This window comes from Nelusetta ayraudi, unplaced genomic scaffold, assembly GCF_046127955.1.
Source record: "Nelusetta ayraudi isolate G7.1 ecotype Tasmania unplaced genomic scaffold, CSIRO-AGI_Nayr_v1 ptg000005l, whole genome shotgun sequence".
NCBI lineage: Eukaryota > Metazoa > Chordata > Actinopteri > Tetraodontiformes > Monacanthidae > Nelusetta > Nelusetta ayraudi.
The window spans coordinates 8,950,794-8,974,344 of record NW_027466055.1 but is presented as its reverse complement, the minus strand read 5'-3'; the positions used below and the strand labels follow the sequence as shown (position 1 = coordinate 8,974,344).

Here is a 23,551-nt window from a genome sequence, read left to right as displayed (position 1 = left end):
GGGGAGCGGAGCGAGGCGAAGGTGAGGGGCCGAGAGTCTGAAAGGGCAGAGTTTAGTTTGAGTCTCGGGGGCCATTTTAGTGTCACACTCGACAGTGTAAAAATACCAGTGACCCTCCGCCTGACCGCCGAGAGGGGGAGGAGGAGGAGGAGGAGGACGAGGAGAGGAAGAGCAGCAGGAAGAGAGGAAGAGGAGCAGCGGGAAGAGAGGAGAGGAAAGGAGAAGCAGGAGGAGGAGACAATGTGTCTGTGTCCCTATCCTGCCAGAAAACTACCCCAAGAATGAGAAGAAATGAAACCTTCACTTCTTGCTTTTGTGCCAAAACACACAGAAACAACCCCTGGTGGAGTCACAAGGGGCGATTACCGCTGGGTTTCACACATTTCACAGGAAATACTTTGAGAAAATAGAGAGTCAATCCGACACCCGGCTTCTTTTTTTCATCCTGAACTCCGGCAGAGAAGGTCAGGTTTCCAGTTATCCAGGAAACAGCATAGTTAGCCCCGTGTTTGCAGTCTACCGGAAAAATGAGATTTAACTGGATTAACGCTGATGTTTTGTTCCAAAGGTTTGGATGGAACAAGAACAAAAACACACGTCGCCCCCCCCAAACCAGGAAGGTGATCGGCGCCCGTTATGACATCACAAAGGGCAGACATCCAGAGCAACATTTTAATTTTGTGCGATCTGCCAAGCCCGAACGTGTGCAAGTGCAATCGCGAGGAGTTGAGGGAGTCGTTACCCAGCTTCCCGGCCAGCTCCGGAGCCTGGGCGGAATCGCTGCTCACCGCGCCGGATCCAACTCTGGAGCTGGAATCATCTGGAGAGGAGAAGAAGGAGGGAAGGGAAGGGAAGGGAAGGGAAGGGAAGGGAAGGGAAGGGAAAGAGAAGCAACAACATTATTAAGTTGACACATCCAGAACATCCTACGCTTATAAAAGGAGCGCCACGCGGCCAAGCAGCCGTCGCCTCGCCGAACGCTGGCTCTCACGTCCAGACGTGCGGAGACGCTTTGATTCCCGCGCTGCAGCGGGTTGCCAGTTACAGTAAAATAAACATGAATTATGGCGCGGGTGGGAGCTGGCGCCGGATGAACTGCAAAGCAGAAACAAATGTGACGCGAAGAGCGTCTGGACGTTTTTTTTTTTATTTTTTGGGGGGGTGGGGGTGGGTGTCGGGGAGGAGTCTGGGTTTCGGTTCCTATCAGCATCTGTCAGTATAGGTGAACGCGATGCAGCCGCTTCACAGGAAACAGGGAAACGTGCTCGTGATTTGTTTGTTCAACGCAAACGCGGGACGTCAGCAACGTTCGCTCTTGAAAAGGAGACGCAGATTAAAAGATTTTTAGGCTTTATGAGAAGCAGGTTTTTCTTTTTCCCTCCTCCCAGCTGCTTTCAGTATTTGTTGGATCATGTAAAACAAGAAGAAGATTAATATCTCTCCATATAAAAACCTCAAGACTTTGGATTGGAAGTGACAAAAGAAACCAAACAAATACCAAAAAATAAACAACAAATCTTCTTGAACAAAGCTGATTTTGAACTACGAACATGTTCATTTAAAGAATAAAAATTCCTGAGAGCTTTATGAAAACTGCAGTGACGGCAGACAAACACAAAACTGCCCATTTTAATTATCATGAATCATCTAACCTCAAGAGTTCCGGGTGAAAAAATGGTATGGACCGAGCTCAAGAAAAGAGAGTTACGTTGACATAAATTAGCAGGACCCAGCAGAACAGAGGTCATGGCAGTCTGTGATCTTACATAAGCACTGTCTGATTGGCCAGGAGTGTGGGAGGTATTTCCCGTATATCTTCTGTTCCTGTTTCAGGTCTCAAAACGTTTTGAACTGATGCTTTATCTTGATGTTTATTGAGAAAAGGCATAAAAACATAACAATAACATTTGGTATTTCACTCTTTTGAAGAGCATTATAGTACAATTAGAGCCAAAGATAATGTCTATTCAATATAAATCTTAATATCAAAACCTTTACTTTCACTACTATGTAAAAAAGTGCATTATTGTGACAATGAAAACTACATGTATTTTACTGTTGCTTTTAGGGCACTATAATTTTAGGAGCAGTATTTATAGTATGTAAGGCGAATTTAATGATCACAAGTGAGTTTAAAAACAAGTATTGAATTTCCATTTTACATTTTAAACATATTTTACATCAAGGTTTGAATCGTGTTGCTGACAAACCTCTCATTCTCTCCAGTTCAAACAACTGAAGAGCGTTTTTGCCCATTTTCGGAGCCACCCTTTGTGTCGCCGCTGCAGCCGGACCCTTGTGGAGGAGGTTTAACTGTACGCGCCTCATATCGTAACCTGCGGTATCGTCTTGCTGCGAGGTCTCATGCTGGCGTATCAGTTTCCCTCCCTCAGCACGTCTCCCAAGAGTTATTATCAAAAAGATACAAACATCTGTTCACGATGGAACCCGCGTCTCCCCGAGGCCCCCTGAATAGGAACGGGAGGGGCCGATGCTGTCTCATATCGGGCCTGTCAAAATACATGACGTGTGCCTGTGTGTGAGTGTGTGTGTGTGTGTCTGTGGAAGTCCACGAGACTCAGCTTGGACGTGGAACTTTAACCAACACCTGCCGACAGTTACTGGGGGAAGTTGTGTGCGAAATCTGCAGCGCCCCCTGCAGGTAGAGACAACCACGAGCGTGCACGCTTGTAAGAGATGTAGCCGCCCCGCAGTCTGTTTAGCGCAGGGGCGGGCAAACTTTTTTTTTCACTCATGGGTCCTAAAATTTGATAGTGGAGCGGGAGCAGGAGCAGATGGATGGAGTGTCTTGGTGAGCCACCTCATAGGAGAAAAAATATATCAAGATCTAAAACGCATGCGCTTTATTGTCAATTGAAAATGAACAAGAGCAAAGTTACAACCAAACCCAGCGTCTTTGTAGCTCCACGGTATTTAGCTCTTTATTGAAATGACTCTTAAAACACTGAAATAAATGGATGATATACATATATGACTTACTCACGATTAATTGAGTTTCTTCAAGTTTGGCGGGCCGGATTAAAAAGCTTAACGGGCCGCATATGGTCCCCCGGGCCACAGTTTGCCCACCCCTGGTGGTTCTGTGGATCAGGGGAGCTTCACTGTTTGGATGGTTTGCGAGGCGCATTTTAAAATAATAAAAGGCGTGACCTGCATCTTGAAGGCTGGTATAAATAGTAGTAGTGGCAGTGGTTGCAAAACCTCGACTGCATACGTGTGTGTGTGTGTGTGTGTGTGACAGAGAGAGAGAGAAATGAATCCCAATATGGGTGTGTCAGTGAATGCATGCATTTGGACGCTATTTTACTAAGTGGTAACTTGAGGTGCTGGCATTCCCTCCCTCCCTCCCGCCACATGCCGGGCGTTTTCTGTGAAAGGGCAGCCCGTTTGAAGCCCCGGCGGCGCGGCCGTCTGATCTGAGGGGAGAACACGGTTCAGCACCCTAAACAGCCGGCAAAGCGCCGCTCCCAGCCCGCTGCCAGGCCCGCTCACCCCGGCAGGGCAGACCCCTCGGCGGATCCGCTTACTGCTACGATTCCACAGCTTGCATTTCCTCCACTACCATTTCAGGGTGTTCACCGTGTTTATGCAAAACAGCTCCTGACGCAGGCCGGGAAGACCGCAGGTGACGAGAGAGAGAGAGAGAAAAAAAAAAAAAAAATCAAGTGAGGATTGCGTTTTAATGAAGCTTATTGTTGCCATCCTAGAAAATAAAAAAGGGGGCTCTGTGTCTAGTGAATATTAGGTGAAAGTTTCACATTTTTACTTGAGACTATTGCCTTATTTCATGATAGTGAAAGTTTCAGTATCATGCAATGACGTGTAAAGTGTCATGTTTTTATTATTATTATTATTATTATTATTATTATTATTATTTTTTTTTTTTTTTATTCGTTATTTAATGATGACGAATTGAAACTACATGAAGCAGCAGGACAGCATGAAGCGTCGAGATTTCTTGAAGTTTTGGAAAATCCACATTTTGGGCCATGGTGAAGCAGGAACTCCAAGGGACACACGCCGCTTCAGTTGGACACGCATAGAAAGACAAACTAGTCTTGTTTAGTTTACTTTCGGTTCTTTATCATGAAACAAGGTCAAAGTTATCCAGCAAAAGCATGAACATTTTGACACAATTACATGATACTGAGCCGTGATCGTTTCATGTTGTTAGTGTGGCAGCCATACGCTTCCATAGTGTTTATATTAATGTGACTGAGCCAGACAGTTTCTGTCCATGCAACAGCCATAAACAAAACAAAACAACACAAAAAATCAATTGAACATCTATCATGGAAAGCTCCCACCAGAAGTGTTTTCAGACGGCCTTAGGCTGGATTTGCACCTCCGTGTGCCACAGATGGGATCCGCGACATCAACGTATTAGTATCAACAGCATACCGTCAGATCGAAATCGCGCAGACGTCTGCCAATGCAGTTGCAGTCTGAACAGCACAGACGAGACGACCACGCGTTGCTCATGAACCAATGAGACAAATCAAAGACTTTTCACTCTCGCCGTGGATGTGAGCGAAACTAATTTTGGATCCTGTCGACGTCTCGATCGCGTCGCGGCGCTGACCGAAAGCCTTTGGAACACCTGATGCAGCAGATCGGGTGAACCCGAATGCATCTGCTGCGTGTTTCTTTACGACGTTCTAATCAGAGCATCCACGAGCGGGGCAGCCGCCGGGCAGCCGCCGGGCAGCCGCCGGGCTTCCCTGCAGTATCGGCCCATCTGAAGGGTTACGGATCTGAAGTCCCGCCACCTCCAGAGATCTTAACAGCTCAGGTGATAACCTTCAAGGTGTCCGTTTTCTTTAAACCGGCCAGACTCGATTGGAGGACGCAGTGTTGGGCTTTCCGTCGCACCAGTGAAATCAGCGTTTGTGTTCGACACAGCGCAGAAACAGACTCCCGGATCGGAGACACTCTGGCCGAAAAGTGCAGAAACGCTGCTTCGCCGTGGCCGCCGGTGCAGCTCACAGCCAAAAATGTCAACAGGTTTACAAGCTCCGTCCTCTCGTCATTCATCCAGTTCCATTCCTCGCTTCTGAGCCGCTGCTATTGGCGCCTTCTTCAATCCGCCGGGGGAGAAAATATTTGTGCCGCATTTCACACATTCTCTGGCCCGAGGTGCCTCTGTGTGGCTCTGTGTGCGTGTGTATTTGTGTAACCCTTTAATGTATTTACTTTTAGGGTCCGAAGAGACAAGGCAGCATTGGACACGGCTCGGAAATGTGATTCCGAACAGGCCGGTGTGTGTAGTTGTGTGCGGTTTAAGTGTGTGTGTGTGTGTGTGTGTGTCCAGGGGGCCAGTGTTTTCCTAAAGGGTCGTGTCCTTCCTGGTTTTAATATAGAGACACTGGATATGTGGACAGTGTGCGTGCGTGTGTGTGTGTGTGTGTGTGTGTGTGTGTGTGTGTGTGTGTGTGTGTGTGTGAAGAGGTTTGCTCCTGGCGTGATGCTTCTGTGCCGGAATTCAACGACCGCTAGTTTCAGCAGCATCACGGCCAAAAACTGAGCTCAGGTTTAGTCTCTCAACAAACAGCCACACAAATCATGCGCACGTCCACGAACCAGACTGCTGCTGCTGGGGCGCAATTATCCCTTCGCGTGAGTTTATTTATTAATTTTATTTCTCTGACAGGCAAGCGACGCGCTGCCGCCTAGCGTTGCGGGCGAAGCTGTGAAACTCCAACTCCGTGTCGGGGCGACGGGCAGTAATTTTTCTGGTCTGCAGAGCAAACACGGCCGAGGCGGTTGAAGGTCGCGGTTTTGCATCCGATCACCCCCCCCCCCCCCCGCCCCCCCCCTCCTTGGACCTGAGCGGGGTATTTACTTTAAAAGGGAAAGTTCCTTCAAATTTGAAGTTTCCGCCGACGTTCTACCGGCCACTAAACTGGCGGTTTTGGTTCTAATCCACAAAACCATTCTGGAGTTTGACGGAGGAAATAACTTCCACCTTGTGTCAATATGATGGGAAACTCTGGCAGCCGTCTCCTCGCACACTGGAAAAGAAAACCCGATACTGTACAATATAGATACAATTTGTGTGTTTCGTGCTTAAACACCACAGAAATAACGCTTTAAATAAGAGAAATTAACACTACGATGTTAAAAATCAGGAAGGCCGCAACTGAAAAACCGGAATGTGCTGAACAAAACTGCAAGAAAAATGATCGGAACATCCTGTTAAATTTCTATCATTTGCCACTAAGTGTTTGAAGAGAACGCAGCCCTGCTGACTTCAAGAAAAGAGCCACATGTTGAAAACTTTAGAGAAATTAGAAAGTATAATAAATATGAACCAGCTTCTAAATATCAACCAGAATTCCTACCTTTGTGGTTGCGCTTTTATAAGAACTTCTTGTACCAGCCAAGGACCAAGCCTGGGTGGAACAGCCAGTCTACCCCGACGACCATAAGAATAAGCTTCCTCTGAGTTTTGTGTTGGCTGGCCATCGGCGCACTGACCCTGTGATAACTCCAGTGATCCGTCGATTCCAGCAGGAGCAACGACACCGCGTCTTTCCGTCATTATTCGGAGCCCGTTGTTGTTGTTGGAACAAAACAAGAGATCTGACCGCGTGCAGCGGAGGAACTTTTGTTTGAGGATGAAGAAAAGGGCATCCAAGACACGCACGCACGTCCACACACACACTCGTGCTGTATGTCACACATGCTATCCTCTTCAGCCGCAGTCATTCCAAGAGCATTTCACCGAATCTCGCGGCCACAAATAACAACATTACACCCCGTGTCTTCATAACAATTGGTTCAATTTTCATGCTGCGGTCACAGATCCAAAGTTGAAATCGTGCTGATGTTCCTTGGAAATTTGGTGTGTGCAGCTTTGTTGAAACAGTCTGCCAGTGTGTTTGTGTGTGTGGTGTTCTACTTGGAAATTAATAAGTGTGGTTAGGTATTGCAAAACCAAAAGCAATCACACATACACGTCCAACGCCCGCCGAGAAAAATTCTAATTGACAGAGAGAGTCTGAAAAACACAGAGCAGCCGAATCCCCTCGCAGTTCGCTCAGCCAGTGATTCATTTCGGTGCTTAGGTTTTTCTAAATGCGGGTTAATGAGATGATTAACAGATTGTTGATTCTACGGGACACACTTGACTGAGCGCGCTGATTAGTCAAAAGGATTTAACACGTGTTTATAGTTGAGAGGTGTTTTTGGACAGCAAACGTTTGTCGGGAATAATTCATTCTGTCTAATTTTCCCTAAACTGCCACAGCAATTACCTTTGAAAAAAAGTGAAGCCAGTGGAATATATAAAAAAAAAGGCCAGCAACGGAAATGTCCGTGTGTGTGTGTGTGTGTGTTGTTGGCTCGAAAACTTAAAAAAAGGGCAAAAACCTCATGTGTATTCCCAGGCAACCGTTCGTTTGTCTCCATTCAACCTGTTAGGGCAGGATGTGTAATCGCATAAATGAGAAGCTTTGTGGCACTTGTGGGGAATGAGGTATTTTCTTGGCCAGATTACGTGGACGAGGGGAGTTTTTCAAACAAAAAAAAAACCAAAAGGAAAAAATAATCAACGTACGTTTTTTTTGTGTTTGAGGATGGAATCTGTCAATACATAATTTGTAAAATTGTCAATATAATGTAAATATGTTTGTCCTTTCATAGTCTATAAATATCTTTATTTCATTTTTTTATTGTCTTACTTTTATCAATATAATTTTCCTTCTTTTGCACTGTATTGTTGCTGTAATTACGCAAATTTCCCCAATGTGGGATTAATAAAGGTTTCTATTCTATTCAGATGTTTAACAGATAAAGGTCGTTGAATTTGCCGGTTAAATGCTAAAACGTGCACACACACACACACACACACGCACACACACGCACACACACGCGCACACACGCGCACACACGCGCACACACACACACACACACACACACACACACACACACACACACACAAGCTGTTAATCAGTCGTGTAAACTGTTGTCTGACAGAAAGTGGAGGTTTGCTGGTTTATGATTGTCTGTTTTGTGACCGCAGGTCATAAATCTCACTCGGCGCGGTCGCTTCGCACCATCTCCTCTCTTGAAAAACCCCCAAAAATTTACCTAGCCGCCCCGCACCGCCCCTGCACACACTCCCTCACACCTCCTCACAACGTTTCAGCTGCCGCTGCTAATGGAGGATCGTGTCTCGGCACAACTTGGCCTAATGCCATGCAAGTCTATGGGGTCAAAAGTCAACTTTGTCCTAGAGACGTGGGACCACTTGCAGGTTCATCAGGATCCCTCAAGACGCAGCCACGTCAAATTTGGGGCTTCTAGCCCATGAGGAACCCCGAAACCCTAACCCTAATTCCATCAGTAACCCTAACCCTAACCCTAATTCCAGCAGTAACCCTAACCCTAACCCTAATTCCAGCCTTATCGCTAACCCTAATGCCATGCAAGTCTATGGGGTCAAAAGTCAGCTTTGTCCTAGAGACATGGGACTACTTGCAGGTTCATCGGGATCCCTCAAGACACAGCCATGTCAAATTTGGGGCTTCTAAATTTCTTCCTCCAAGGTGGGGCGTGACAGAGAAAGTTTGAGAACCACTGTTGTAATGACTTCCATCCTGCTTCGACGCGACCTTTCGGCAGGAGGGGCCGTAACTCGCGGTGCCGCACAGCTTTCCCCTCATTTCCTCAGTTATAAAGTGCGCCGGCGTGCAAAAGTCAAATGTTCACATTCGGCCGCCTGTGAGTGACTGACGTACACCGAGCAATTCTAAAGTGTTTCAGTTTTTCAGGCGATGCGAGGTTTCAAAAAAATTATCCACTGAACATGTGAACTGAACTGACTTCATAAGAAAGAAAATAAAATGCGGTGGCATGACATCTAGTGACATCATAGCGCCATCTGTGTGTAATCTCCTGTGACTTGTTTACCTGCTCAGGTTTGTTTTGGAGCACATGCTGTGCTAAAGTATGACTTCTGAAACAGTCCTGCCAGTCCAACGCTTTTCTGAAGCTTCGTCAATGTTCAGCTACTCTGGCAAGTCTCTGGTTGTGTGATTGGAAGACAAAACTGGGGTCACAAAGTTCTGTGATTTTGACTTAATGGCTCTACGTGGGGGGATTTCCATCTGCCCATGTCTGGTTGGCTCCATCTGGCAGAGTGCAGACGGTCCAGACTTCCCCATCAGTGGGAACATTTTTCACCTCCCTCCCAGCCTCAGGAACCTGAAGTTTACACAAACCCTCCTCATTTTCCCGGGCAAGAGCTGCTGCTTCACCCACCGAGCCCACAGGTGTTGCGCCCGCAGGGAACCAATCAAAACAGGCAAAACGAATGAATATGTGGAACTACACTCATTCTGGACGGATTTTCCTTCCTCCAAGGAGTCATCACATTAAAGCTATGACGTCACCAACAGCTAAGAACAACTGGACTGCTGGTGAAGGCAGTTTTTTCCCACCCTGAGCGTCAGGTGAAGTAAGTCTTTGATAAAGAATAATGGCTGTAAAGGCCTCTGGATTAAACAATATTAACTGAATGAATCTTTTACTTTCTTAATTTCATGTTACACTTTAATCCCACAATGCCACGACAAAGCCATTGTCTTGAAGCTGAACATATTTAGGCAGGATCGAGAACAAATGGCAATCAATGCGAAAAGTTGACTCCTGCTCACTTTCTGCTTTCCTAACCTTGTGGCCGGCTGGCGCGGCTGCGTCGACTTGTGCTGACCGCGGCAACATCACCCGACCGTGCAAAATTTGAGAGCGGGTCTTATCTGGCCCATAATCCCCGGCTCCACACCTTTTGTGTTCCCTCGCCCTCGGACCGAGGTAAACGCCGAGCGCGTAACCTTCCGCAGGTCCGCTCCGCCCGCAGACTAAACAAAAACACTTTTTCCAGTGTCAGCGGCACATTAGCGAGCGAGAGAGAGAGAGAGAGGGGGAGAGAGAGAGAGAGAAACAAAGAGGGAGAGAGAGAGAGAAGAAAGGAAACAAACGTCAAAGTTGCACTGAGTTTATCTGTGTGCGTGATTCTGTGCAGGGCTCTGCGTTTTCTGAAGCCGAGTGGAGGGCAGTTTGATCCCGAGCCATGAATGGGCTCAATACACTAATTACAGCCACCTGTGGTTGAGTGTGTGTGTGTTTGTGTGAGTGAGAGAGGTATGAATAGCTGTTTGAAGGTTGTGACGGCTGTACGGCTGTGAAAAAAAAGTGAGACAGAAAAAAAAACAACAAAAAAACGACCTGCTTTTTTCCACCCTGTCCACACACAGACACATTCAGATGAAAAAATATGGACAAGATCAATAATTTACTGATTTTGTCAAGATGACCTCAGTTACTCTGGCACTGTTGGCCAATTGTTTGCTGGCTGACTTCATAAGACGACACAAAGTAGATTCATTTTAATTGGGGTTTAAAAAAATGAGGAAAATTGAAATATTTTACCCGAGTGTGGAGTCTTCTTTGGAATTACATCAGCGGCGTACACAATGACTTAAAGGGCAACAATAAACATTCCAACCGTTTACCGTGGTATTCTTAGGGACAATATATCAATCCGCAAATTGTCTTCTGACAGGGCTATTTGTGCGTGTGTGTTGCTTTTATTTTTAGAAGCATCCACACGAGCTGGCAGCACCAACCGCAGTCTGGCCGTGTCTGGCGGTCCGTCTCTCGGGGTGAAGTTCTAACACACAGGACAAGTCAAGCCCACCGGGCTCAGACAGAACCCTGGTTGTTCTTATTACCACGTCGCCAGTGCGCTGAAGCTCCTGGCTTTAAAAAAAACAAAACAGTTTCCTTGTGTCGAAAGAGGCCTGGTGATGCTTGTTCTCGCCTTTCTGGTGGACGAGCACCTCCGGAGACAAACCAGACGGTCCCTTATGGAAACCGAAAAAGCGGCGACCGTAAAAATATGACGGGCCGAAAAACATCTGGCGCCCGTCGCGTTTAGCCCCTGAGAAAGTCTCGGGCTGAAGCTTTTCCCGGCAGAAAGCGGCTGGATTAGGATGAAGGTCGGGCCGCCGTCTTGAGTAACAGAGATGTCACAGGGAGCAGCAGAGCACCTATAAGTTCCCGGGTTCCTCTCGACAAGAACCCAGAATGAGCTCCAGGTAACTAATCCCACCCTGGGAGAAGCAGAGTCATGGCTGGGGTCCATGAGGAATAAAACCTGCTTCCAAGAAGTAAAAATGTACCACTTCTCCAGGGTGAAAACAGTTCCAGACCTCTCAGCACTGAAAGCCTTTTTTTTTTTTATGGATCCACGATATGGCTATAATTATAACGTAACTCTATCCTTGTGTTTGTTAATCCTTTGTAGCCTCACTGTATTAAATGATGCCAAATTTACTTTGGCCTCGCAGATGCTGGAGGCAAGAAAGGAGCTAATCAGGGCAATTACTGTCCAGAGTCCAGCAGCAAGACGACGCGAGCTGGTTGAAAACCCAAAGATCTGCATTTCTGTCATCTGGTTGTGTGCGCTTAATGTACAGGCCAGAGCACAGATGCGCAAAGTCTAATGAACAGTATACTCACAGTAAGTTTAGGAGAATTACATTTGCTTTTGTTTCTTAACGTTTGCTTGATTGTTTATCTCTTAATAACAAACACCCACCAGGCGTGAGGAGGTAGCGGCGCCACACTCTCCCTCTTTCCCCAGAAGCAGTGTGACAACACTCAGTCGGGGGCGGAGGGGGGGTGGGGGGTCCAAGTGTTCCGTGTTTCTAGAAACACAAGTGTCCAGTCCGATTTGTTACACGGAAAACACGCCGCGTGACATCTCCGATCCCACTTGTGACTCGTCTCCGTTTCCAGCCGCAATGTTTCGGAGGTCAAGTGCGATGTGGTGGATGAAGCGGCTGGATCCGCACCAGACGCACGCGGCCTTGACCCTCCGCTCGGCAGCCGGACGAGATGGAAGCCATCCAGGGCCGTGATGGGAATGATTTGGAGAAATTGCTTTCTGTCCGTCGCTAACAGGGCCGGGGGCCGGTGGGGGTCTCCGACACCGCGGGTCCGACGTTTGAGTCGACATGCCGCCAACGTTAGATATGCAGAGTGCGCAGGGGGGGGGGTTTAAAGGGCCCGGGTGCGCTCGTGAGAGGTTGCAGATGGCCGAGTGCACCTGGCGGCACGGTTTGAAAATGAAATCAAGTCCACCAACACCGGGGGATTGTTTGTAACATCTGTATCTCGCAACAAAATTCCCAGCGTGATGTTAAAAAAAAGAAGGCCCACGAGCGAAAATTCCTTCCCTTTATTAATGAGCAGCAGGCGTGCGTCGCACAAGTGTTACCTCACACGAGAGTGCAGGTTTTGACTTCAGCCAGACTATTATTTGGTAAATAAAAAAAAAGACAAAAAGACAAAAAAGAAAACAAGACAAAAAACCCCCCCCAAACCTGCATGTTTTACATGCATATAAAATGAAGACAAAACTTGAAAAGTTACAAATTAGTACCCTTTTACTGAGAGTTGGTGGATTTTCTGCATCTGCATAATGTAAAGTACTTCTTTCCCTCCTTTTCTCTATTCACAAATTATCCACTAACACTGTACACTGAACGACAACACTGAATAATGCCTAAAATAATGCTTATATACAAATACAATTGCTTAGAAATGATGGTCTATTAAGTACATACTGAAATCTCAGTCAATCTCACTCCCAAAGAAATAAGCAATGAAAACAGTTTTTTAGAGACGGCAGTGTCAAATTGGAAAAATCACCTCTGAACACATCCGATGGACTCAAACTGCTGAAAGTTCCCCAACAGATCTGCAGAGTCTCCCTGCCAGCGTCCCAGTGGGACCCCCAGCTACTGTCAAACAGCTCTGGAGACAATTGACAAAATCTTGCTAATTCCACCCATTGGGAAACCACCGTGTCTTGCGACACGAGTTAAACCTGGTTGTACGTCGGCACAGCGACGCCACAGTGTCACTGTGCTACTGTGTGCGGCGGTGCAAACACTCACACCCGGGTGTGCACACGGGGCATCCCTGCATCCTGTCTGGAAAGGCACCGAAAACACGTGGCGTTATTTTGATTAAGGAAGTGAAAACGACCGCCCGGGTGTTAAACTTCGAGTCTTCCTGCACCAGCCGTGTCGTACACGTGCGATACAGTAAATTTGCTGGCTTTGCAAACACTGAAATATTACAGGAGTGCTTCCACAGTGTCGTGTGCGTGCGCGTGCGTGCGCGTGCGTGCGCGCGTCTGCCAGCGTGTGTTTACATGCCCCTTGGCACGTCTTTGAGCCTATGTGTTGAGAGCACGCGGCCGTCAGTGCTAAACTTCAAACGCGCTGGCACACTCGGCCGCGCCGGAGCTCCACGCTGACAGGCCGCCTTTGATGAACAACTATTTACAACAATGTAAAACTAAGCCGCTCATCGCGATGCGCCGCCGGGGCCGCGTTTCAACAGGACTCACGCCGCAGAACCGCCCCGTTCAACGCTCATTTGTGTTAGTCAGAGCCGTTCAGGGGATTAATGACGGTGCGGCCTTTTATAAGCGCCCAGTGGGACGCTGCTCCCTGGCAGCACGCTGCCCTGCCAGAGTCTGCAGCGGGGAGCACGTCCGCTACAGTCTGTGGTCTTTACAAAACTGCATTGAAAATGGGCATTTTGTTTCCTCCGGAGACTGAGAATAAGTGTAAATCTGTTGTGAATCACACGGCTTAGTCAGATGAGGGGTCAGTTCGGAATTCCAAGATCATTTCTGGCCAGTCAGAGTTACTGGGGACTCATCTCAGTCTCATCACTGATGCACTGTATGTGTGTTTTGTCCCATTTTAAACCCGAGGAAGCTCCAACAAAGCATCGGATTAAACAGGAGGCTGTAAACAAAGGGCTAAATATGCAGTTTTCGTGAGCTCTGTAGATATTTATTGACATTTAAAAAGAAGAGCTTGATGATGATGAAAGTTCCGTTAAAACCGTTAAGGTTTATGAACGGTGACATTTTGATATAATAGCGTTGGCACAAGCAAAGATCTGGACTGAAAAACTTTGGCCAGGCAAGAATTAAGAGTGAGTCGTAAGAGTTCAGCGTGGCAGCCGTGCTTGATTAATCCCAGAAAAACAGGATGTTTAGCCCGCTGTTTAAAGGCAAAAACACCCGGTTTTAGCTTCCTGCTTCCAAACCGAGGCTTTCTTGAATGCTCCAAATGACTGGAAGTGGAAAAGGCGGCAGTGAGGAGGCCTCAGAGGGAAGAACACACAGCTTGGTGACATCACAAGGGGCTGATCTGATCTGAACTGAGACTTTATTTGCACAATGAAGGAACCAAAACAACTAAAAGATGGGTTGGATTTTAGATTTGACTTGATTATAATTCGAAGCAATGCTGTAGACTGACCGAACGCCATTATTTGGGCCCTTTCATTGAATTATTCCACGACTGAGCCGTCAGCCTGTGCTTTGCTTCTGCAGACGTAAATGATTATAAGAAGCAACTAAAGGCCAGTAGTTCCAGTGAGGGCCGACTGTTGTGCCAGTCACTGTGTGTGCCCAGACTCCGGATCCTACACGGCACAATTCAAATTGTTTAATTAAAAAAAAACAAAAAAAAAAACAGGAGTGATAAAGCGTGTTTATCAGACTCCCTGAAGCGGAGACACGGCATGGTGGAAAAAACACAATTTAGTCTGCCCGCCGCACCGGAGGGTCAACACGGTGAGATAAAACGGCAAAGTCGGGGCATGAAGCTGATAAACACACGAGCAAGTGAGATAAAATAAACCTTCCTGCTCGTCTGCCGAGCAGGCAGAGTCGCTGCTGGACGCAGCGAGCGCGTCGCCCGCCGCGCGCCCTCGCATGTCCACGATGCAAGGGTAAGAAAAGCCAGATGTAACCGCTGGAATCTGGCGTGGCGGGGTAGAAAGGAGGAAGGAGGGATGGGAGGGAGGGTCTGTGAGCATAATTCGCTCTTCACATCGTCATTAGGACTTCAAAGAGGCTGCGGCAGATACGGGGCTTTTCAGCGCCGACGCAGCCAGTCGCATTCTCCGGCAGACGGTGAGAGCAAAGAGCAGAGAGGGGGGAGGAGGAAGGAGGAGAGAGGTTGCGTGCTGAAGGGCCCGTCTTTTGACGGAGTGAAGCCGCGGAGAGAAAGATAGAAAAAAGAAAGCAGACAAAAGTTGCGTGCGACTTCAAAAGAACTTCGCTCTCTCTTCACTCCTGGATTCTTTTATTCCAGCGGCCTCTCCTCAAACATGTCTGTGCTAATTGCCGCGGCCCTGCTCTGCCCTCCGCGGGCTCGCCGCTCCTCTGGGCTCCATTCAGCAGGTGGCGCCGCTGCTTGTGAGGGGGAAGAGGCCTAATAACCCGTCCACGCTGGGACAAAAGGAGCCTGCAGGGCCGGGCAGAAAAATCCCCAGACTAATGAGGAAAGACTCCTTCAGAGGGAACAAGCAGCTCCGTCAATGGACGGGCGCAATAATGGAGCCGAGGGGTCGGGGAGGGGGGGGGGGGGGGTTGGTGTGTGTGTGAGTATGTGTGCGTTTGATGTTTAGCTCGCACAAGATGACACAACGCGACAATGACGTAAATGAAGAAAACGAAAGAGTTATAAAGTTGGGGAAAATGTGGGTAAAAAAAACAGCTAATATGTGCGTTTAAAAGGCCCCTAACGTGTGCGTGAGTGTGTGTGTGTGTGTGTGTGTGTGTGTGTGTGTGCATGCGTGAGTGTGTGTGTAATGACCTCCTGAGGGTAACGACGGAGAAAGGGGACAAACCCTTCCAACCGTATAATGGCCGCTAAGCTGTCTATTGAGGAGAACGCGGCCCGGCTCTGATCAGGGCCACCTGCGCTCGCCAGCTCTCGCTTTTCTTCCCCGTCCCGACAAAAACGAGCTGAAGCTGAAACGCCGACGCTGTCCTTCACTTCAGGACTGAAAATAACCAGCACTGAAAGGTTGTTTTTTTTTTTATGTCAAGACGTTTTGTTAAAGGTCCTCTATATACGTGCGGGAAACTTCGATATGTCAGTGATGGCAGAAAAAAAAAAAGAAAACACGTGGAAATCCACCCTTTGTGATGTCACAAAAGGTTTGTGGCTAGGGAGCACACCCCCAGCAAGGTGATGGCTCCGCCCCCCCGAGGCCAGCTCCTTCTTGTCGCCTTCCGAAACACGTGGAAGGAGACGACAAAGTATAAATGGGTTTATAGCGAGAGGGCTGAAAACTGAAAACAGAGGGCTAAATATGCTCCTTTCTGGAGGATCTACAGAGTTTTAAAGATAATAAGCCCCGAGCAAAAGAAGTAAAGGGAGGGCTTTTCGGATGAGTTTGGTGAGAATACAGACATAAAAACACAGCGCGCTGCGAACATCAGGTTAAACTATTTCGCTTCAAAACATAAAAAAAAAGAAGAAAAGTGGGTAGAATGTGGGACCCTTCAGCCTATAAAAAAAGGAATGACTGGAGTTTCACAAATTCATTAATTCAACAGTTCATCCATCTGCTCCATTTGCAAGACCCTAAATAATTCAAGTAACGATTGATTGCAGTTCTTTTCTATTTCCTCCCCACTTCAGCCTCCTGGTTTTTATTTTCATTTAAATAAATGCGTGTGTGTGTGTGTGTGTGTGTGTGTGTGTGTGTGTGTGTGTGTGTGTGTGTGTGTGCTGGAGCTGAAGAGGTTTTGCAGAGATTAACCTCTCGGGCCGCTGCAGTGCAGAAGAGTCGTCCGTGGCTCCGTTAAGAAGCAGCTCGTTTTGCATTCAGCCGAGGGTGAAGAGGGTGTTCTGGCCAGGGTGGGGGCTGGACGTCGAGTGTGGGGTGGGGGGTGGGGGTGTAGCACAAGGCTCTGAGGAGCACCACTTGGCAGCATTACGCACAAGCAGCAGCTGCATTGCTTGAATGTATTTGACTGGCGACGCACCTGAGAGATGAAATTGATCATTTATTGATTAATTTTGCGCATTTCTAATACTCATATAAAACATACAGGCTCTCACCTGTAAGACTCCATGTGACTGCATGGGCATACTGAATTCTAACAGCTACTCCCCCCTTTTTCAAAGTTCTTCTTAAGTTCCGCACTCCTTCACCACAAAAATGTCCTGGCAGCTTCCTGCTCTCCCTTCTCTTCCCCTCAGCTTTGTATTCGACTCTCACCGAGCACTTTGGCCTTAATTACATTCAAGGGAGAGTCGGGAAGCGAGCTACTAAAAATATCTGCTCTCACACACCATTTTATTATTTGATTTTTTGAAATTATTTGTATGATTTTCCTTCTTGAGCCCTGTATTGTTGCCATCATTGTGCTAATTTCCCCGATGTGGGATTAATAAAGGCTTCTATTCCATTCTAAATTGGTGGTTTCACAGTTAAGGGTTTGATGCCTCGACACACATTTGCTCCTACTGCGTGTTTGCACTCAACGGATGCCGCTGATGCCGATGCCAACACACACACACACACACACACACACACACACACACACACACACACACACACACACACACACACACACACACACACACACACAGGAGTAAAGTTACACCTCACATGAGCTCGTAGAGATTTGCTTGTTTGATTGGAGGGTGAAAACTTGTATGCTTTACACTTTGGGAACAGCTGGCAAATGAAATTAAAGGACCACCTTATCCTAATTCTTTTTTTTTTATGCAAGAACCTGATCTAAGCGCGACTAAGTCCCAGGATGGAACTTGACTCGTGTATCTTCACACTCACTCGAGTGAAATGTGAAACTTAAGGAGCTAAACTTTTTTTGTGGGGAGATTTGGAACTTCGCTCCGCCGAAGTCTCGCTTCACTTTGCCAAATTATTAGAAATTGTGAGCGCCGCTTCCGTCTGAGGGCGGATTACCTCCAGCCAGAGTGTGACTCACGGCTCTGGGCTCAAGGTAGGGGTTGGGTGGGGGGGGGCAGTAAAATAAAGAGGCCCGCTGACTGACAGATGGCCTCTGGAATTGAAGCTAAGGCTAGCGCCGGGTATTTAAGTCCCATTAGGGGTCTATGAGAACGGGAGTTGGCGCACAATCACATACAATCAGTAGAGGCAAGCCACGCTCGGCTCAGCTCAGTCGCTCAAGAAAAACACACACACACACACACACACACACACACAGTCAGGCGCACACACACACACACACAGACACAGTCAGGCGCACACACACACACACAGACACACAGAGTCAGGCACACATGCACATACACAAGTGCAAATGGTGCGTGAAGCCCGAAGAGAAAAGGAGGGAGTAAAAAAAAAAAAAAGAGAGGTGAAAGACACTAAGCAGAAAAGACGTCTGCAGGAGGTTGCTGGGAGTGGAACCGCAGATGGGTCACAAGATAGAAAAGCCATTTGAAGACGGACAGAGAACAAACTTTGACTCGGGAATGACTTTCTTCAGATGAGCGTGGAGCCGCCTGCCGCTCCGCTCTGCAGATTTGAGCCAGAATGAGGCTAATCGACGGGCCAACAGCTGGCCAGCAGGGGGACCCTGGACTTTTGTCGCGAGCTCCATCTGTCGCATCTGTTGGCGGCTGCAGGATTTTTTTTTTGGTAGAACGCAAAAAGAAAAGAGCCTCCAGGTTGTCGGAAAAATTACTCTTTGCTCCCCGTCCCTGGAGAGAGTTCCTGTCATGCTAACGCAACCAAGCCGCTCCCGACACTTCCTGTTGACTTTTTCATTTGGAGCAACCGCTTTCACAAAAGCCCTCTCCACACCTTCAGCCACCTTTCTTTTCTTTGTGGCCCCCGGAGAGGAAGCTCCGGGACAGCAACACCTGTTCACACACACCGAGCTCCGCAAAAACAAAACTACACACAACAAAACTTTTTGTGCAGTCGTCATCCGGAGTCGTTGACGTCTTTAGACTTAAAGTCGGGGGGGGGGGAAACACAGAGGCTTTATTCTTCTGTTTCTTCCCCAATAGGTGCCTCCATCCTTTTCCATCCTTCCATCCACTTTCCGTCTTTTTGCTGGAAGTCAAGCGAGGCAGAACGGGAGGATGTGGGATGTACGACCGGGGAGCCGAGGCCGGGGGGGGGGGGGGGGGGGCAAGAAGGGAGCGTCGTCTTTTTTTTGTTTTGTTTTGTTTTTTGTTGCCATCTGTCGGCATGGTGAGGCAGCGGCGCCCCCCACCCCCCCCTCGTCCCCCCCCTTGTCCCGCTGACAGACGCGGGGAGGAGGTGCGAGTTTGAACGCTGCTGGAATCATCAGTCAGGAAGGAAAACGGCTTCTGAAACTGGAGTCTGAGCCAGCGTGTCTGTAACTCAATGATCCCTGCTTTGGCTATGACCGAGTACCGACACACGCACGCACGCACACACACGCACACACACACACACCAGCATGTTTACGTCTATTCTCCAGGGTTCCGCCCTGATATCCCGACTGCCACATCGCCACTGACTTCATGGTGAGGATGATTTGTTTTCCAGGCAGGACGAGCAGTCAGTCAGTCAGTGTCAGTCAGTCAGTATCAGTCAGTCAGGACCGGGCAGAGGAGATGCACCCACTTTGTTGAAAAATCTGCCACATTTCTCCACAATTGTTCGGCTCTGAGCACTAAAACCACTGTTGTGGCCGTCTCTTGATCTCAATCCATTCATCCCTGACTTCAGTTGAACCGCATCTTATGATTAATGGCCTAAGCTCTCTGGATGGGCAAACAGCAAGTAGCATATTTAGCCCCCTGTTTACAGCCTCCTGCTAAAAGCTGCTTTGTAGGTTCTTCCAAATATTTGGAAGGGGACAAAAACTGTCAGCTATCTTTTCAGATTCCTCTGGGATGTTGTTGCCAACCTGGAAGGGGTGTCGATGAGGCACTGCCCTTTGTGACATCACAACAGTGGGTTTTAAATATGCGCTTTACGAAACGTGCAGTGAGCAAAACAAGCAAAGGTTGGACTTTTTTTCTGAAAACTATTTGCGAGTTCATCAATTTGTGACATCACAAAGAGCCTGTTGGCACATTAGAATTCGCACCAATTCTCTGAAAAGACAGTGACACGTTTTACACTAAAGACATTCTGAATTTTGAACATTATCAGACATTTGCCTTGCAATAATTCATAGTAGTCAGCTGACAGACTGACTGCGTTGACACAGAATTGAATTATGGGAACCTTTGTTCTTCGGTTTCTCATCTTTGTCGTCCCCAACACACAAGACACAAACATTCAAAAAAACAAAACAACTTCTGTGACCCTGTTGGAGAATCATTTGTTTAAACTTCACGCACACAGACTGACACAGTTTTCCACTCCTCCAAATTGTGGTGCACTTTTTCCAAGCAGAGGGAAAAAAAAGGTTTCCTGGCCAGTGAGGGGAACAATGTAGTTCAAGAAGCAGAGTCTTGGACGGCATCGCCGTCTTTTGGGCCCCGCTCTTAAGAAAACAAGAGTTTTTATAATGCTCTGTAAATCATTATTCGGACCCCCTCTGTGAAGCCTCCGACCCTGAACTGAACACCAACCGTGCAGGTTCCAGCGCAGCGGCACCAGGTTTCACTGCATGCATTTTTCTACAATTAGTGGAAATGTGCTGCGAGCGTAACCTGAGGAGCAAAGTCTGAAGGCAGAAAAAACAAGAATCCGCGACGTGGAGACGGACACAGCCGCCCCAGTGTGTGCTTTAAGTCGGAGGGCCGAGGTGTGTGTTTGAAAGAGCTGAGGTTATTTGAGATTGCTCTCTCTCTCTCTCTCTCTCTCTCTCTCTCTCTCTCTCTCTCTCTCTCTCTCTCTCTCTCTCTCTCTCTCTCTCTCTCTCTCTCTCTCTCTCTCTCTCTCTCTCTCTCTCTCTCTCTCTCTCTCTCTCTCTCTCTCTCTCTCTCATTCCAATCAAGAGTGCAGGCCTCCGGCCACCTCTGCGTCCTCTCAGGACGAGGCAGCAGCAGCAGACGCCTCAATTAAAAAGCATGAAATGCGAGAAGACAAACACGGCCGAGGTGCGAGGACGGAGGAACTGAGGGATCGAGGGATGAATTCGGCAACCTGATCCCGGTTTTCTTGGAAGACAGCTGCAGCCTCGGACAATCGACGCGGTTGAATGGAGAGAGGACAAAACGGGAGAAAGGAGTGGAGGATGAATGTTAAATATAGCGTTCAAAATTTTTCAAGTAGGACGAGGAAAGAAAAACTCCTCTCTACATCTCCAGAAAGCAGCGTATTTAACTTGAAAAGAGATGCTTTGTTGGATCCTCCACATAGAGGCGGAGCCAACACCAGGCTGGGAGTGATGTCACTAACCAGGAAGAGGTATCATGATAAATGAAGTTCAATGCTGTTGCCTAACTTCTCATATTGTGTACTAAAATAGAAAGGTCTCAAGGGCCAACAGACCACAGTGACATCACCACCAAGGTAGTGATATCACCACCGGGGGTCTCAGAGGGCTTGGCTCCGCCCTCTGAGACCCCCGTGCTTGTCTCTTGGAGGTCTGCGGCAGGTTGACTGTGGGATAAACCATAGAAACAAAGGAGGATTGGCACTCACACACAATTCTGACAAATTGTGCAGTCAGAAGAAGTAAAAGATGGACTTTGGTTTCTGCAGAGTTCACTGACAGGACGGAGATGCAGGTTATTGCTCAAGAACCACGGCGATGTGAATTCTGCCCAATACTGAATTTGACATTTCCATGTCAGATTTCAAACTCCATTATGTAAGAATTCACGTCGCCGAGCGACCCATTAAAACCCGATCTTGCATGTCTCACTTCTCTCTGACCCTCTTTACTCCAACCAGATGTCACAGTCAGGATGTTTACAGACATACGAGCTCCTGAGTCGCCACCAATCACCACATCGTTGCGCAAACTGCGTTAATATTGTCATTAAAGATCAGACTTGTGTTGCTGTTGGGTCTTTTTTTCATGTTTGCAGACAGCAAAAAAAAAGAAAAGAAAAAGAAAAACACAACACCAAACACCAAAAACTACTTCCTCCCCCCCCCCCCCCCCCAACAAGCTGCAGACAAGCTCCCACTGTCGTCACATCTGGTTGGAGCCGTGATTTACCACGACTCAGAGAGGACGGAGCAATTCCTCATGTCATACAAAGGGTGACAGAAGTTCTAAAGACGGATCAAACATGGATCAGCTCTCGTGGAGAAAAACTGAATCTTTTTTTTTCCTGCTCTCACTCCACTGGTGGTCCAATAAATCTGCAAACACTGACGCACACAAACACACGCGCACGCACACACACACACACACACACACACACACACGCACGCACGCACGCACAATGCCTCGGATAAACAACACACACGCTCACAAGGACTATTTACTCACGCAAATGTTCTCCAACGTACACACAATAAAAGAGCACAACAATCCAAGGAATCTTCTGGTTTCACACTGCCAGCTTTCTCAGAGCCCTGAATGGATGTTTCACAGCAATCAAACGCTATTAGTTCTGGGGAAATAAATGGGAGAAACTGTGAAAATATTGATATAAATTAAACTCTGCGCGAAAGGAAAACGAGCCAGGGAGGGAGGGAGGCAGGGGTGGAGGTGGTGGTGAGGGTGGGGGGGTCCAGATTGAGTTCTTAATAGGAAAAAGGTGTTTGAGGAGCTCCGGTCCAGAGAAACCGAGAGGGAGAGACAATAAGACACAGGTGTGGCCTCGTTAGCTCGCGAAGCGAAGAACAATTCGGGCCGGACCACACGGGAAGCAGGGGAGCGGGGGGGGGGTGGAGGTGTTAGTGAGGAAGGAGGGGAGAGCGGGAAGAGAGGAAGCAAGGAGGGATGGAAGGAAGCGACAAAAATTAGAAATGGAACATTTAGAGGACTGGCGACTTGTCCAGGGTGTCCCCTGCCTTCGCCCTAAGACAGCTGGGATAGGTTCCAGCAGACCCCCGTGACCCTGAATAGGAATAAGCGGGTATAGGAGAATAGAAGATGAATGAATGAATGAATGAACATTTAGAGGCAGAGAATCGAAACAAATCCCTTCGTCGACGCCTTGTTTTATGACTTCTCTGCTAATGGGACAGAGACAACTGCGGACACACACACACACACACACACACACACACACACACCATCGCTGCCAGTTGATAGAGCTCCAGCAATGAAAACACTGCCCTCCACGCTAACCACCCTGCATTCTCCCACTTGGGTTACAGGTCGACGAGTCGCCGCGACCGATGGTCGGAAAATCAAGCTGAAGAGGTTGAACCTGAATTTGGTCGACGCGGCCCGCAGCGTTTGTTTGCAACAGCGCCGCTAATCCCGCAGACGCCGCGGTGGCACGGTGGCTCAGCACGCAACTTAACTCCTGCAAAGGACGCAAAGAAAAGCGAGAAAAAGAAGACGAAGAAGGCGAAGAAGACGAAGCCTGCGGCCGATGAGGTGAATTTCAACAAAGAGCAAAGTGACGCGAGGGCGGCACATGGTGCGTACAGGGTCAGTCAAGAAGTGCAAGTTGGCCGATGCGATCCCTGTGGGACTCCCAGGGGTTCCAGGAGGAGGAGGAAGAGGAGGAGGAGGCGGTGGAGCGTTCGGGCTCTTCGCTTCGTTTGGTTCTGTGAGGATGAAACATCCACACAGAGCTGAAAA

General features: G+C 48.0%; 1 protein-coding gene across 1 annotated transcript in view; it reads right to left on the bottom strand.

The window, feature by feature from the left end:
• The window catches only part of fgfrl1a (fibroblast growth factor receptor like 1a), a 57,396-nt gene that overhangs the window by 9,352 nt on the left and 24,493 nt on the right, over nt 1-23,551 (bottom strand). Inside the window, exon 4 of the mRNA XM_076012329.1 lies at nt 743-820. Within this exon, the coding sequence (XP_075868444.1) occupies nt 743-820 (78 nt within the window). The remainder of the gene's footprint in view (nt 1-742; nt 821-23,551) is intronic.